General features: G+C 36.3%; 1 protein-coding gene across 1 annotated transcript; it reads right to left on the bottom strand.

Annotated features, from left to right (window-relative positions):
• Positions 1-302: 302 nt before the first annotated feature.
• Positions 303-17,550, bottom strand: LOC140226394 (dnaJ homolog subfamily C member 25-like). The gene is made up of 11 exons (XM_072306869.1): positions 17,451-17,550; positions 15,032-15,060; positions 14,268-14,327; positions 13,365-13,467; positions 12,895-13,001; positions 11,618-11,689; positions 10,751-10,819; positions 8,901-8,965; positions 7,390-7,585; positions 6,339-6,404; positions 303-1,899 (listed from the first exon to the last, which is right to left on the bottom strand). Exons 1-11 carry the CDS (start codon positions 17,530-17,532, stop codon positions 1,780-1,782), a joined length of 969 nt encoding a protein of 322 aa, XP_072162970.1. The 5' UTR covers positions 17,533-17,550; the 3' UTR covers positions 303-1,779.
• Between the last annotated feature and the right edge of the window lie 908 nt (positions 17,551-18,458).

Raw genomic sequence — 18,458 nt, 5'->3', positions numbered from 1 at the left:
TCAAAATTGTACGTACAAACTATATGGTAAGTTGTGAGGGAATGACATGCTCAATTTGTCATTTGCATAGTATATTCATATTGACTGCTTAAGAACTGTTTCCCTCAAAGACAGCGAAATTTCAAAATGTCATAACTTCCTTATTTTTCATCCGATTTCGATCAAATTTATACCGTTGAACTCGCATTACGCATGTATTTTGCTCTTTCTTAATATCAGACTAACTTATATTTGGACTGGATTTTCCCCTTTAAGTATGGCAACCACGCCAGACAAGACACCAAAAATACTGAAGCAGAGGGGAAGGGAGTCTGAAGGAAGACACCTTTAAAACAAAAACAAAACAAAACTCTGACAGGAAAAGCCACCAGAGTATGTCTGGAATACAGCAATGTGTACATAACATAAGACTTTTTGCATTCAATTTATGACATTACAGTCAGCATTACTTGACAGAAATTATAAAAAAGGTAAACAATGGTAAATTTGTCTACTTTGTCTATTAACATTCAATGAACACATCTCTAAGGCCTGAATTTAGGAAGGTGGTACAATCTTGTCCGTGGTTTAAGCCATGGACAAAGACCATGGAGCGACAAGTATCACATGGAATATTTCGTTGCGAAATCAGTCATTTCGTCGATGAATAATGACCATCTCGTTAACAAGATTATAATTTCATCGGCAATATGCTGTCATTTTGTTTAATACAAAATAATCATTTTCTCGACGGAATGACTGATTTCATAACGAAAAATTCCATGCAAGACTTGGCGCTCCATGGTCTTTATCCATGGTTTAAACCACGGACAAGATTGTACCACCTTCATGAATTTGAACTCCACAGTCTCTAGAGAGAATTACCTGATTCCATGTTCACATACATTTTACAGTACAGGCGCACATTGTATGAAAATGAACTGTACTTGTTCAAACTAATGAAAATCCTGTATCAAGTTGTTTTTATTGTCACTGCTTTACAAATTGCCCTTCGTTGACTTAAACATACAAAGTGTATTTACACCACGCTGAAGAGCATTTTGTCAATCAGTTACAGGACTTTACTAGTATCTACTGTAAATGCTTGGTTTTTATCGTGCGGGAGATCAGTGGCCAATGCAATCACAGTGTAAACGTCTGTGGCAGTGTACGATGTGTAAACTGGCGAGCATATCTAATTTCATATGGTCTATAAAACAGATGTCGACTGCTTTCCTTTGGGGCACTGTCAATACTATCGTCCCCCAAGGATCTTAACTCCATGCTCATTGCATGACCTTGAGATCCCTTGAGGCAAAAGTATAAAAATGCCCCCCCCCCACCAAAAAAAAAAAAGAAAAAAAAATTGTAATAAAATATATGCCAATATCTGAAGACCATTTCTGATGTCCTTTCCAGGTAGAACCTTTTGTACAAAAGAAAACTGTATTGCAGTTTAAAAAAATAAATAAATAAAAAAAAAAAAAGAACTACATAATTAGAAAAAAAAAGAAAGTATAAACCCATTGAGGACGATTTCCCAAAATCAAACCTCTTCAACAGGTTGGAAAAGAATATTCTTAATAGTAAAAGACACACTCCCATACAGTTCACCTTCTGAAGAGCCGTCAAACTTCAGTCTATAGATGGAATTCGCATATAGCTACGTATGTACCCACTTGATTTCAAACAACAGTTGAAGTGTGCTGACAAAGCATTCAGATTTTTCATTTGATTCACAGTACAGTGCATAACAATTTGTGTGTAGCGCAGCCAACACGTTTCTACTGCAGCGAGACATCAGTCGTCAAATGTCATCCGCCCTGGACCATGGGACTTCATGTAGCGGCGGTAACTCTTGTAGCGGCTGTTTTCGGCGAGCTCGGCTTTCATCTGTTCCTCTTTCTCTTTCTTGTAAACCTGGTATTTAAAAAAGGGAAATAGCTGTATCTCAAAGTGTATCTGTACACAGAAATTCAGTTTTCTGACATTGTAAGTTATTGTACTGGTAATATCCCTATCAAATATAACAGTGCAACATTACTCACATACAGAGATATAGTAATATATAAAGAGACATAGAGCAATCTCTAAAATGTCAAAAATTACATGCGCCTTGATCTAAGAGTATTCTTCTGGCCTAATCGACTGCATTTGATTGCGTAGTTCGATAATTTTCTGTACGACCAGTGTACTACAATACTCTCAAAACATGCAAATGCATGCAAATGTCCATGTACGCAGCTACGTGCAGGTTGGTGCTACCGCACCGCGCCGGGCCACTGACCAGGCAGCCGCGGCAGCCTCTGCTCATGCAGATGCATATGGCTCAACGAGGTGATACCAATAGACAGTATTCGATATAGCTGTGTGCAGACAGAGGCAAACGAATGAAATGTGCACACACCGATGGTCTACATACGGCTACTATTTTCAGATTTGGCTACTATAGCAGAGCGCACTAGTGCGTGCTGATTTGTTAAAATTAATATTTCACAGTTTGGGACATTTTTTGTGATGGGATAGAATTTTCTAAGAGTTCTTAGGACATGCTTTCACACCTCTCAAATTGAAATTTTAGGGGAGAGAATCCCTTTAACCCATTGAAGATGGACTGATTTTGCTACGACATGCATTTCCCATAGACACCTACCCGAGTATACTCGTGACTCGTCTTCAACAGGTTCCGAATAACATGAACACAAAAATTATCAACCCGTTGAGGACGGTTTGATTTTGCTACAACACACGTTTCTCATACGTAGACCCTTCCCCAAGGTGATGGGGTTGTTCAGATACACGTACACTGTATCAACACTACACCTCATTTTCATTGGTGGGGAAAACATGCGCAAATATTATTGATTTTTTTTTCCCCCTATAAACCAGTATCTGACACGAGATATATTTATACAATACTGCCAGCCTTACACCTGTTAATGCAAAAAGAACAGCTGTTTCTAATTCTGTGGAAAATGAAGGGCAAGTGAGTTATTTTTAACATGTCACACAATTGTTTTAAGGCATGTGTCATACAGACTGTGGTATGGAATCATTATTAAGTGCATTTTGTTATCAGTGTTCCTTTGCATTTAAACTGCACTTTTCCTCTCTGTTTGGCTAGATGCCTTCTTTGAGGCTATAGATACAAATAAAAAAAAAAGATCTAAAATAAATGGAGGAGTAGATCATTCCTTAAATTCAAAGGTCAGAGGTCATTGGACATCATCTACATGCAAGTACAGTGTATACATGTAATACCTGTAGCTCTGTACAGTGACTGCAGCCTGGTCCTTGCTGTCAAATATTACTATGACCAGCCAGTTCGGGGTTAGATCATGGGCACATGGGTACAAATGACCTTTCTTCTTTCTCGGTTGATTAGGCACTCCACTAATTTTCAAGCAACAGAAGGCAAAAGCTTGCCTGATGAAACAATTTATGGAATTCATCAGTCATGTTCAAACAAAGGATGAACTTGCGTAGACCAGGTGACCAGAATGATCCGTCAGTTAGCACTTTGGAAAGCATCCATTTCATTATTTTGCATTTAATGTATTAATATTTTTCTATTGACATTGTCAAATACCACTTTTGCTGTCAGGTGGATATGCCGGGAAGCACCACTTATTTATAAGGATCACTTGAATAATCATTACATTACAGATGCTTATCTCAGTGAATTTAAAAACCACCATGCTCTGCTGGTACAGATGACCTTTTTCTGCTCATGCTCAAAGTGGAACCCCGAACTGGCTTATTGTTCATTTCTTATTTCTTACATATTTTTGTACACGTGCATACGAAAAAGAAATATACATGTACGGTAGGAATCTTACCCAATACCATACCGGATTCTAACATCCCCATAGATTTTAAAAGGAAACAAGGCGTTTCGATTATGGCTTATAACTTTTGCTCGGTAGGACTGTTTGCGACCAAACTTTGCAGGTATGTGTAGATGTCACTTGGGGAGTTGAGATCCTAACAAGGTCAAAGGTCACAGACAGGGGTCAACAAACTTTCAGGGGCCAATGTTAAACAAAGTTTCACACAAATGCATTGTGGTACACTTGTGGGCGAGACACATTTCGGCGCTATTTTTTTTCCCCTTTATGGCCATGAGATTTGTTTCAATTGGTTCATGTACACTTCTGCACAGACCTGCATATGGCATGTGCTGGAATGGCCACTTTTTTGTAGGTTTTGCTTTAACCCTATAAAGCCCAAGGGAGGGCACATTGTGCCCCCCTTACCATATTTCCGTTTGCCGCTCCGAAATCCTTTACCCGATTTCAACCAAATTTGGTGACTTTTTCTAAAATCTTCTTGCACACATTTTGATGTACATAATTTATCTATGTCCGATATTGCTGGTTGCCATGGCAAACATAGACTGACAACCATGTTTGTCAGATTTTGCATGATTTTCTGTTCCAATTTCAGTTAACAATATAATTATGGATGAAATAGAGGTTTTCTTGGTTGTAATTTGCTGAAGGACCAAAGGGTGAAGGAATCACGGTTGTGAATTACCCTGAAATGGTTTTCTTATTATTTCCTTTATTTTCTATATGACATAGGCATCAAACAACAGATATAATAGCATTTTCCCAAAACTAACCTTTATTTTGTGTTATCTTCAAGCAAGCTTTGCCTGTAATATCATATGTTTATCATATTATCAATCTGCAAACTCAAAATTACAATATTTTGGAAATATGAAATGCAATACCATTATGTATTCATTCCAAGCAATACATCATAGGCTTTATATGTGACCGTGCACCTCAAAACGAACATAAAGTCGCACACACTGATTTTGCGTGAGGACTGAAAATAACTGAAATGGGTCAACCTAGCCGAACTTGACTTTTTCATATTTTCTGAAAGAGCGGGTCTTCTTTTACATTATGCTAAAATTTGGTATCATACAACGGGCAGGAAAGTGTGTTTTTTTAGCAGTTTTTCTCGAACATTTTTGGCAGAATAGTGTGATTAGGTGCGTCTTTCGAATCCCTTTTTCATTTCTGAAAAACCTTGTCCACACTCTTCACTTTCAACTCTAATAACTTTTGAAAAAATAGTGCTACTGCTTTGAAAGTTGGGATTAATTATGGACAGAATGTGTTAATGAGGCATGCTTAATTTCAGTTTAATCTGATAATCCCTTCATTGTTGTTACTCTGGTGGTTTACTTCCTGTTTTTTGTCCCATTCATCGCACAGCCAGCATAGTTTGGTAAAGATTAAGCGCTTGAATAGACACTGTACTTCAGAGCCTCTTTTCTCAGTTCACACTTTTCCTGAGTTTGTGCTTTCTTTCCAATATTTAGATAGGTTAGGATAGTCCATCTGATTTGAGTTATACATCATTTTAAAGCTTAAAGTCTGGTCTTTCAGAATATGGTCTTAACTAAAAATTCATATCTGGCGACTTTTTGTTTGTTTTGAGGTGCACTGTCACATATATTTCTTTATATTGTAATGAATAGCGCCCCCATGTGTTGACCTTGAGAAATTTCAACCATAACAAATAGTGAAGGTTGACTTGCTTTTCCTTCGTGGTAAATATGAAAATGATTGATAAAGAAATAAACAGAACAAACATGATTTAATCGTATTGAATCGTATGTATTTCTTTATATTTTGGTAAATAGCGTCCTCAGTGGATGACCTTGAGAAATTTCAAATGTTGGGTCATGTAGAGTACGAGTTGCTCTACCCATGTGCCAAATATGACGGTCATACATTATATAATAAAGAAGTTATATAGTGGGGCACAATGTGCCCCCCCCCCCCCCCCCCCCCCCCCCCTTGGGCCTGGAAGGGGTCAAAATAGCTTGGGCTTTATAGGGTTTAAATACATACATGTAGTTTATGGAGGGTCCTGAAAGTTGCTCAAAATTCAGTCATGCTAAAATTTTGAACATGTTGAGAATTTCTTTATGTATTTCATAAATTATTATTGCATTGGCCAGCATTCTCATGCATGTATGTTTCTCACACTGGCACAAGCAGGGTACAACCATACATGCCAATGCACAAACCATGTGCAAACCCAAATGCGTGTAAGTGTCAGGGTGGCTTCAGTATTAAAGCTACAAAGAATGCAAACTTACTAGTACCACGGGGGATAGCACTTGGAGTCATACAACTGCTTAAGAGAATTCAATGATACTATACTATTGATGACTGTACAAGCTTGTCACAACAATAAATTGCAAGATTCTTTTTCATGTGGGTGTACTGGCAGAAGGAAAAGAATTTGTAATCATATCTATGAGGTTACCTCTTTTTTTTTCCATATTACAAAAATTAAATATCCATAAAACCAAGCTGTATTTGACAAATTCTCACCTTGAAATTTTCTGGTATCCATAGTTCTCGATCCAAAAACAGTTCTTTTTCATGACTTTCTATTGCCTGGAAGACAGAGAGAGAGAGAGAGAGAGAGAGAGGGAGATAGAACGAGAAAATGAGAGATACAGAGTATAAATTGGTTTGCAAGTGAAGAGTTTGTTTGCAAAAACCGATAAGTCCATATTTGTCAAATGGAGATATTTGCGATTAAAGGTTAAGAAAAATAAAGAGAATAATAAGAAAATTTTTGCTTCTTTTGACCATAAGTTCAAAAATGTACCTTTATATGTAGTGACTAATATATCATTTAAAAGGTATTATTTTGTACTTTATGACGGAGACCGTACTTCAAAATCTTAAAAATGGACTTATCGGTTTTTGCAAACAAACTCTTCAAGTACACTCAGTGCTAATATTACAACATACAAAAGCTACAAATATCAAAGGCCCGCTGGAATAGAAATGCCCATCAGCAACTATAAGCATGCAAGCATACAGGGAATCACCTGTACATTGTCCCAAAAATAATTATAATCAGATTATTAAATTGATAAACATCCAATATGATAAAACCGTCCAAATGCTACTTCAGGGTCTCAAAATATAACAGCTTAGATCTATTTTGTAAAAGAAACCATTCAATTTGGTTAAGCAGTCGCAGAGAAATGAGGATTGTTGTAAAGCAAGTCATGAGTCTGATTCTTCCAAGTTTAGCACCTGGATGCTCTTGGAACTGCATATCAATGCGTAAACACAATAGACAGAACTTGGAGTGAAGGGATTCCTGACGTGCTCTACAAAAATCCTCATTTCTCTTTGACCACTGACGCAAATTGAATGGGGTTTTCTGTAATATTGTGGGCAATGAGGTATAGTTTCATACCCTGAAATTGTGTTTGGATTGATTCACTATTTTTCAAGTTATCGTTGCAGAGGGTACCGTTGTATTTATTTATTTTCTATTCTTTTTATTTATTTATTTATTATTTTTTTTTTTTTTTTGGGGGGGGGGGGGAGGACATACGGTTTTCACACTGATGATACTCACCTCATACTGTAACTGAGAAATCCTGAGAAATTTCCTGATAATGTAATGTTTCTCCTGCAGTCCATACGGCTCTCGCCACAGCGTAAATTTCCACAGCCATCGCACGTACCAGTAGATGTACTGCACTATCGTCACGGGCAGTAGAATGAGTTGGATCCACAGAACGTCCGTGACCTTTGGCTTTCGGTACCCCCCTCTGCAGCCACGAATCAAATAAAAACTGGGATGAGTTCGAGGGTCTCATTTGATGGTTTCGTCTTGTCTTATTTTAAAGGCATAATTTACCATTTGCAGATGAAACAAAAAACCCAGCATCAATGCTTTAAAATAGTTCTAAAATGTGAGTTAGGGATAGAACCAACCATGGTAAAAATCTGAATCGGTAAAATTGATGTTGGGTATTGTTAAATATGCAATATATGAATAATGGTTTAACAGAAATATTTCCAGACTAAACCATCTACAGTTATGGTTTACAATGTATTGAGAAAATACAGATATCTACTTATATTTTAGGCTTTATATCGAAAATTTTATATGATAGGATGTTTTGTGGTACAGCAGACCTACATATGTGCATTTAATGTCATTTTTTAAAATCACTGTTCCCAAAGGTAAACAGCACCTTTAATAGGATAGATTGTCTCAAACTTGCATGGAAAGGTGGATATAATATATGACAATGTTAAACAGAATTATATGGAGTACATGAGGGGTTTCAGACTAATAAAAAACTTGTTTGTATTCACGTTCCTGATGTGCCATTCTAAAACATGATGACTATTAAACTGACTCTCTAGATACTGTATACGCCGAATATTTCGTGAGGTTTTTATTTTCGCAAATTTCGCGAGTCGGGTGATTTTCGCGAAATTAAAAACACGCGAAAATATTGACTCTGATCCCGATGTGGATGTGACGTACGCGTGTACATTTCTCTGTTCAGCGCAGGACTCCACGATCGCGAATTTAACCACTCGCAAAATTGTCGGGAATTCCCGATTCGCAAAAATTTAGACTCGCGAAATATATGGTGTATACAGTAGTTCATCCGGCTCAATGACAAATTGCTCCTGCGACAATTGTTCCCATGCAATACCTGCATGCTAAGCCACACATAAACTCTACCCACAATAATAACCCTTAACAATAATTCTAATCCTAACATAAAACTAAGCCTAAAACCGTACGACAACCCTAACCCTATCCCTAAGTCCTTGGAGAAAATACGACTGGCGCAATTGTAGCAGGATCAAATGCTGTGTCACCGGTTCATACAGAAGTGACCATTTCCTCCCCATGCTGCTGAACCTGCTATGAACGTTCCATACAACGGCTGCTTCACAAACACCATAATCACAGGTCTTATATTTTTTACAATGCATATTCTCGCTCTCCATTTGTTCCTTGCATTTTGCCAAGGCGCACATTGCAGTTCCTGGTTGATAAATAGAAAGAGGGTGAGAAAAAGAGAGAAATGGGAGACTACTTCTCCTATTAATAATATGTACCTTATGTCTGCATTTTCTTCTACCACTTTTTTCAAGATGGCTTCCTCCCTTTCTCGTATAGCTTCCTGCAGCAAACAAAGAATATCATCAACTTTTCGTGTTAATATTTCATGATAGCAGAGAGAACAAACAATAATGTAAAGAAATCAACTTTATTTTGATGAAGAGTACAATAATACAGCACTAAAAAAAAAAAAACCCAAAACAACAAAACAAAACAAAACAAAAACTCCTATTTACAAAAAACACATGATTATATACAGTACACTTTAGTCCTGATACGAAAGTGTGACCCTGCATCACAAAACCAACAAAAAGTCGCTAGAAATTGAATTCTTGGTTTAGGGCAGATTCTATTGAGAGCAGACTCTGAACTTTAAACCCGTTGAGGACAGACTGATTTTGACACAACACACATTTCCCATAGACACCTGCCCGAGTACACTTGGGACTCGTCCTCAACAGATTAAAATGATGTTTATCTCAGTTGAAATGGACTCTCCTATTTAAACCCATATTGGAAAGAAAGTACACATTCTGGAAAAGGAGGCTCTGAAGTATATGGTTTAGTCAAGGACAGGCTGATTTTACTATAACATTCACTTCCCATATAATAAAGCATCAGTCCAATTATTCTTGGGACTAGCCTTCAACATGTTAATCTTTACCACGCCAGCTTTGCCAAGAATGGGATAAAAAACAGGATGTATACCCCAACTGCAACAACAATAAATGGATTATCAAATCAAGCTGAGAGTTACATGTACACTGAAGTGTGTACTCCACACATCATTGACTACTGGTATTTAAATGCCAATCATCATCATTTTCAATTTCAGTGCCCGTGCTCTAACTTATGGGCCCTGTTTTGTGAGGAGTTATAAGTGGCTTAATAGTTGATTTCTATTTCTATGGCAGCCTTTGTGGTAAGCAAATTTATAACAGATTATATCTTTTGATAAAACGGGACCCTGGCACTGTCAAAGAAAATGTAACTCTTCCTTTTATGGAGGTATCATCAATGCTAATTCAGATACCAATGATTGCACTGCTGTAGGTTTTTCTACAATCTGTGTTATAAAAAAAGAGAGCATGTTTAATAGCATTAGTGAGAAATGAACAGAGGACTCCAGTGATTATTCATGGGCATTCCACATCTGCCACCATGACAACCATGTCATATTGATCCATACTTGACATATGATATGGACACCTGCCAGTAGAACTGGGTGCAACCTTTTGTTTGCGATATTGATTATAAATAACAGCTGCACATGTCTGTAGCTACATGTATACTCTGTAAATGCAACTCATAACAATGCAACAGGATCCAACTGCCCCTGAATTACGCGTACATCTGTACATTTCATGCATATTACACCAACATTTCTCACAGAGAACTTTGAGGATTAGAAGTTGAGAGTGGGGGGACCCTCCTGTCTGTAATTCAATCCATGGGATAGTAGATGACACCAAAAACCTTTCAGGTTCAGTGAAAATTTGCTTTTATGTTATCTTTAACAGTACAGCCCTGTAAGATGCAGAACCATCTGCAATGTATGCAGAAAGGAAAAAAGAAAGGAAGAAAAAAAAATATATATACATATTCAAATGGAATAGGCATCTCAATCATCTCTGTAATTAGATAAAGTATTTGTCAGTACATTTAAATGCAATGATTATAATAATAATACATGGTACTAATGGTTATTTACAAAGCATATCATCCACAGAAGTGCTTGAAGCACTAAAAAGTATGTACGGCTTGTACAAGAGCTGTCAGGTATAATACATCATTATGCCCATTGTGATGCAGTGAGTGTGTCAAAATTGTACCCCAGAGAACTTACCTTGTTTCTTCTTCCCTTTGACTTCATGTTGTCATTCAAGAGACCCTGTTGTTTGGCAATACTCTGAGCCTTGGATGAAAAGATAAGAGAAGAGTGTATATTAGCGTACGTTACATCCCCCACCATGGGAATCGATGAAGACACGATACATAGAGTGGAATTTCACTCTGTATGATGACCATAGGCTTTTATTATTCATAATAAAGGGAAGAAAAAAATAAATAATAAATAAAACAATTAATGAAATAATAATACATATTGCTAAATACATATGTAAATAACTAAATAAATAAATAACAAATAAATAAATAAGTAAATAAATAACATGGATATAAAACATACGGATAAATAAATGAATACATACATGTCAATAAATAAAGTCAACACTGGATGTAAAGTACCATTCAACGTTAAGGAATTCTGAAGTTTTATCATATTTTTATTTTTAAGAAATCAGTGTGTGACAACCTTATGTGCAAATTAGATGGCATATGTCATGAGCTCTTACGTCCCCTATTAATTCATTCACAATCTTTACAAATTAATATTTTCAAACTTCTTAACTACTTAATATTTTCCAACTTAATAAACAAATTCATTCTTATCTCAGAAGAAATGCCTCGAATATTCATTCAACAATTCCCAATTCTTGGTTCACACTTTTCCAGAGTGTGTGCTTTCTTTCCATTATACGTAGGTTAGGGGCATCCATTTGAATTGAGTCATGCATCATTTTAAACGTAGGAATCTGCTCTTACAATATCTGCCCTTAACTAAAAATCCATGTCTGGTGACTTTTTGTTGGTTTTGTGATGCAGGGTCACATGATATGCATTTCATTTTTATTTTTTCTTTCAGTGATCTCACCCTTATTCTGTACTTTGGTTCGGTGACCAGATACTGGATGGCAGAATTGTACCTGGACCACCAGCTGAGGTACTGTAGAGAACACACAAGACATACATGAAGAATGTGAGACAGATTTTATGTGACTTTTTAAAACATAGTTGACAATTTGTCGACAAATAATAACAAAAATTTTGGCCCATTGCCAAAAGGATCCAGGTATGGCAAGTAAATCTACAAAATGTGAAATAATTGTTTTGATAATTTTTTTCATGATTTCTCTGAAGCTGATTAGGACAATGTACTCCAGCCTATCAAAAAAAACAAAAAAACAAAAAAACAAAACACACAAATAAAAAATGCCAGATATTTGGTAGAATAAATCACTATCTAATGCATAATTAGTTCCCCAAAAATATTATTAATAATAATGATAATTATTACAATATAAAAAACAACAACATTACAACATGGCAAACAATTATTATTGATTATGGAAATAAGGTTTTTTTTTTCTTTTTTCCATGGACAGGGAAACCCCATTCCAATGAGCTTGTTTACAATGAAGTAAGACTTTTAATGAGGTAATTTCTTTAGTCCATACTTTCCATACTGTATTTAGCTGGTCTCGATTTCAGTATAAACCAAGTATTTACAACGAAGTACTGGTTTTAACATGATAAAATTGGCAGTCCTGCAACCATGTTATAAAGGGCTCCCCTGTAGTACACTCTACATTATTTTATTTATTTATTTATTTTTTTTTTTATGATAAATCGTGCTGGAGTGTGATTATAAGAAAGTGATCAAAAACATTATCGCAGTGCCAGCTTCAGATATCACTAATTCATAGCATTGTACATACCGTATTTATAGCATTGTCTTAGCACAGTAAAATGGCATATGTTTTGTCCACTTTAATTTCATATGCAATATCAGAGAATGATATCAACTTTACCTGCAAGTTTCATCCAAATCCATTCACAATTACTATATTTATTTGAGTTTTAGTTTGCACAGACACACACAAACAAATGCCAATATTGTAATCTCTTTCCTTGGCTGAGGTAATATAATTAAGATGACGATAATAATAATAACGATAATAATAATAGTAATAATAGTCACAGTAATAATAATAATAATAATAATAATAATAACAATAATAATAACAATAATAATAATAATAATAATAATAATAATAATAATAATAATAATAATAGCAATCGATATCATTTTCAATCCCCCCCCCCCCCCGATTTAAAAAAAGAAAAGAAAAAAAAAGTGAGTCTCCTTACCTGAATAACAGATATGACAGTGATGGAGACGGCGATGACAATACGCACATCTACCTTGGGCGCCACACGGCGACGGTAGTAGCGATAATAATGGCGATACACCTCGTCTGCAATGAGGGTTGGAAAAAAGTGAGGGTGCATTTAAAAGAGTAAAATCTCACGAGTTCAACAGTAAAAATTTGACTGAAATCCAATGAAATCCTTTAAAAGTTGAGGCAAACATACAATCGTAGAGTCAGAAAATGAAAAAAAAGTTTGTGAATACTCAATTCTGGATTGCTGATACTTGACTTGAACTTAAACATTGGATTTTCTGACTTCCTTGTATGTGTTTGACTGCAATTGTTTACATGCATCGGGACCTTGGAGAAATGTGGGCATTGGAAAAAGAAAGGACGAAAAATGAAAAGAGGAACAAAGTGGGGATGGTGTAAAAATTATGTACATTTATAAAAGTAAAGTCATCTTACCTGGGTTGTCCAGCATAAAGTCATAGTCTTTGCGCTGCTCCTCATCACGTAGGATCTCATATGCTGTAGCTATGGCCTGAAACTTCTCTTCCGCATCAGCAGCCTGTATTGCAGGCAAAAACATTTCAGACAAGAGAGTAAAAGCGGTGAAAATGTACTATATTGATATGTATGTGTGGGTTTGTGTGAATTTACATTGGATGGGGGTGGAGGGGGGGTTAAAGAAAATATCAACAAGCTTTACTGTAATTTTTGTATTTTGTAAATGCAGTGAAAAATGAAGTTCATCTGAAATCTTTCTTACAACAGTCGAGGAAAACAAAACAAAACAAAACAAAACAAAACAAAACAAAATAATCATTTAAATTCTTGGCAGTTCTCTGTTCCAGATATATATTCAAAGAATTTTCCTTGGAAGGATTGATGCTCTCGGTCTTGCAAAATTTTATCATATTCTGGACAGGCCCCAGGACCTATCCAGGCATTGATATCATAGGGATATACAACTTATGTCACTTCTTGAAATCAATTATGTAAAACCATAGACAGCCAGGGATTAATAGATTAATGTTTCTTGTTAGATGCCGTAAAACATAATCTGAAACAAATAAAAAAAAAAACCACACAAAACTACATCTCTTAAAAAAACAAAAACAAAAACAAAAACAAAACAAAAAAAAAACCCAGCACTGATCCATTCCCCAATAAGAGAACAACATTCTAAACTATTGCTTGCATAGATTGGTAGATGGCTGAGACAGTCAGGATGAGGAGGGGGTCCAAGGGGATGTCATGAACATGCAAGTACCAGTAATTCATTTGATACTTGTTTCCTTTTCCAACATACAGTTACACCACTGTATGCGGATTCAGCCTCTTTGAAGTGAGAGAAATCTCAATCACCTTGTATTTGTCCGGATGATATTTCCTTGCAAGCTGGCGGTAGGCCTTAGCCACATCACCCTAATGGAAAGAATGAACACATAGACTACTGTATGATGATACTGGCATGAATAAAACAGCCCTGCACTCAATACTAACTGATATTTACACAATTACAGTGCTAGATTGTACGTTTACTAAAGAATGCATTGATGAACAACACAGCCATTTCATAATCTCTGTCAACTTTAAACAGTTATTATCTACAACTGTTTTAATCACAGCATAATAATCAATGCACAGCAGTATGATAATATAATAGAGAATATACTATAAAATCTCTTCAGGTATAAAAGAAAGTACAAATTCAAAATAATGATATTCATGCTAGTATTTCAATGAACTACGAAAGCTGTAAAGGGACAGTCATTTTATCTGATGCTGAGGTACAAGTTCTTTATCTAAAAAGAAAAATTGAAAAAATATGTATAATACAGGTACATGTTCATTTTGTATGCAAAGAAAATAGCCTTCTTTTCAAAGAGCATGCTGTATGATTTCAGAGAGAAAGAGAAAAAAAAAATGAGTCCCTATGTATATATGTACCAAATTCATTTGTTTGAACATACACTGTAACTTTCAAAATGGAGAGTGGGAAGACAGATTGAAATATTTGGGAACATTTAAGCAAGGTTTACATGTATCGCTCTAACAGAAACTCAATTTACTGTCATACAAATTTATTAAAACACAAACAAAAAAGAAAAGAAAAGAAAAATACTCACCTTGGAAGCATCTCTTGTAATGCCAAGAACTGGATAAGTAATACATAGAAAATATAATAAAAGCTTGTGTTTAAGTAGTTCTTCTTTGTGGCGGTAGTACACCGATGTTGATGTTTTTCCATTATCTTTTGGCCTACTATACCTATTTGGGCATGCATGTTTAATATGTGACCCGCTACAACAAAAGGATCCTAAAGTCGCTGACGGCTGAGCCGAGAAAATCAAGTTTGAAGTCACATCATCAAAATTGGTCAAAACAATTGGATTTCTGTTTTCAGCATAATTTTGTAGTCTAATGTTTTGTCTATCATCTGCCGAAATTTTTGAAGCTAAATGATCAAACGAATGGCAAGAAATTAGCGTTTTTCTGGGCCATGATTTTCCGACTTTCAACGTAACAGAAATGTGTCCGAAGATTTGGATTTAGCGCCGCAACTAGACTCCACCCCTAGCAACGAGGGAGTGATCTTATTGGTCAGTGCGTGGCATCCTGATTAGTGATTAGTCGTGAGTAGACCGCTGGCGCTAAGCTTGAATGAACATCGCGGAGGTCGCTAGGAGCATTCCTTCTATTGTCAAGTGGTGAAAACTGTCTCGCCTCCCCTTGATCATGTTAGCATCGGAAGGAAAACTTTCAAGGAGTTTTTCTCGAAACTCTGATTTCCTCAACCACTTGACATGTGCTAATAAAATCATCGATATCTCCGCAACCGAGTACTTTTATGAGTTGTGTTACATATGAACTTAACATAGAAGAGTACGGGAATGATGTCATGTCATTTTCAGAAAATTGTCCTCCCCCGACTTTCGGATCCTTTTGTTGTAGGGGGTCACATATTCTCCCACATTTTAAGGAAAGATACATGTACAGTAAATGCATGATGCTACAGGAACCAGGGACTTGCATACAAGTTGCAAGTTCCCAGAACTCAGATTCAGAAGGAACAGATCACATCTCTGAGTGCCATATTTGCACATACGACTCAGTTTTCAACTTGCCAAGTTCACATATTTAGATCAAATGCCCAACCCCACCCAAAACTGTCAATATATCAGGAAATGTAGATAACAGTGCCATATAAACTTCATTATTGCTTCAGCAATTCAATTCTGTTTTTCACATTCTCACAACAGACTTTTTTTTTTCCTTTTTTTTTTTCTAATTTTCTGCAGTGGTTGTGTTGTGTCTGCACATGTCGTGTCTCCCAGACTAGGACAAAATTATGTTAAAATTATTGCCACTGGCCATTTGCAAGAAAAGTAACCATTTAACCTGTTAAACATGAATTAGCTTTGGTACAAATATTTATACATCACACTCAGTGACTCACCAATTCATAACAAAGCTTGGAAATTTCTCTATAAATTTGAATTAGGCCCTAACACAATAACAATTAACAGGTTTGTGCAGGCCTACACCAGAGCCGTGTTAGGATCTACAAACTTACAAAAACCATCCTGTTACAATGTATGCCAAAAACTAGCCCGACCAGACGCTGTTACGCTATGCGAAAACAGCGTCTGACGAGCGCGGCATGCAGCCTCAAAGTGAGGAACCTCAACACAACTACAAAACTTAGGAAAATGTATACTTTTCTCCTTTAAACAGAATACTTTACTCACGTTAAATGCATGTTTCTATTACAGAAGAATAGTTCGCCACACTGGGTCCATGGAGACCACTTGCGATAAGTCCGTGGAACAAATAAATGACACTTTCTGGCGCAATTCCTGACCGTCGGTACGTCGCGACGTACCATGTACAGCGACTGGGCTGTGTATAGTTAGGCCTGGCGTGAAAGATTGTGTACCGTGTGGACATGCTGGATATGATGATCAATTTCGGTAAGTTTCATTGCGTACATTTGAATACTGATAGCATCAGATGTAGAGTAAATATTGAAAAGTATACTCGTTGAGTTTGAGGTGACAAAAATGATGTTAAGTATCAAAATTCAAAGCTATCGTAATACGATTACGTCGCTCTCCTAGTGGTTGGTGGTCGCGCGCGTACAGCCCTGTCGCGACGTACCATGTACAGCGACTGGGCTGTGTATAGTTAGCCAAAAACAGGAAACCAATCGTTTCGCGGTTTGAATTTGACCGATTTTGATGATCAAACTTCACACTCGATTTTTTTTTTCCGGCTCAGCCGTCAGCGACTTTAGGATCCTTTTGATTTGTTGTGGCGGGTCACAATTATTATTTACAGTATAAGGCCCAAGACATCTAACTCTAACTGTTAGACTAGCTGTACACAGTGTGATTGCAATCGCCTGGCTAACACCACGTCGTTAGGAGTGCGTGGGACTGTTCTCAAATTCTCGTTACACGGGCATAAACGAGTCAAATTTTTGCTTGGTTGTGGCATGCGAATTCTAATCATTAATGTAAAAAACTACAAATTTTCTTTACTCACCATCATAGCAACTTTTCTTGCCACAATATAAACCATCGATCATGCCATGACAGCTCCCCAGAACGGAAAAAATCACAGCCATCAGCACAAGTTCCTTGACTATGGGGAGCGCCATGTTTGTAGGATGTTAACCATGTAAACGTAGATGGCACTATTCCTTAATGACAAGTGGATTTTATAGAGTATGCAACAATATTAGTGGAACACATTGCAAATAGTCAAAGTTTGGGGAAAATCCGCCAATCCGTTAAAAAGTTATGAATTTTTAAAGTATCTGCGCAATCACTGTTGGATGAGACGACTTGCTACTACCTGGTACAGTGTATAACTGTGATGTCACATGCGTACTACAACGATAAAGGAAAATAAAAAGAGAATTTCACAAAACTTTACTTTTGGAATAAAGTTCACATTTCTTCGACTTGTTACTGACGTATGTCATGGGTATTATCATTCCCCCTGCCTTCTGAAAAAGGGAAGTTGAGTGTTCTTTTGTTATGCGAGAAACGTGAAAATCACATAAATTTTTTATACTTTCTTAATCGTGTACATAATGTGACATCATAAAATATATAGTAGTCTTCACATCCAGTCATGACTGAGCAGAAACATCCAAAATTCATAACTTTTGAACGGATTGTCCGATATTCCTCAAATAATAATAATAATGATGATAATATATGATAATAATAATAATAATAATAATAATAATAATAATAATAATAATAATAATAATAATAATAATAATAATAATAATAATAACAATAATAATAATAATAATATAATAATAATAATAACAACAATATAATAATTGTTTTGGATATAAACTCCACATTTTATTGTCCAAGAATGAAAATTCTTTTTGCCCAATTGATCGTTGGCCCGGCAGCCACAGAGCATCGCCAGATCGACGTTGCTCTAACCTTTTCAACTATTGAACGGCAAACAAGGTAGCGGCAACTCCCATCTTTTAACGTCTTTTGGTATGACGCGGCCGGGGTTTGAACC

The sequence above is a fragment of the Diadema setosum genome, chromosome 3, assembly GCF_964275005.1.
Source record: "Diadema setosum chromosome 3, eeDiaSeto1, whole genome shotgun sequence".
Classification (NCBI taxonomy): domain Eukaryota; kingdom Metazoa; phylum Echinodermata; class Echinoidea; order Diadematoida; family Diadematidae; genus Diadema; species Diadema setosum.
Note: the sequence above shows the minus strand (reverse complement) of the source record. Positions and strands in the feature narration are given on the sequence as shown.

Excerpts from the sequence above, each read along its gene's own strand:
- LOC140226394 (XM_072306869.1), bottom strand. The coding sequence starts at position 17,532 with ATGGCTGTGATTTTTTCCGTTCTGGGGAGCTGTCATGGCATGATCGAT. Across the intron at positions 13,002-13,364 it reads CTTTATGCTGGACAACCCAG|ACGAGGTGTATCGCCATTAT; the intron begins GTAAGATGACTT and ends CCCTCATTGCAG. Across the intron at positions 11,690-12,894 it reads CTGTCATATCTGTTATTCAG|TACCTCAGCTGGTGGTCCAG; the intron begins GTAAGGAGACTC and ends TGTTCTCTACAG.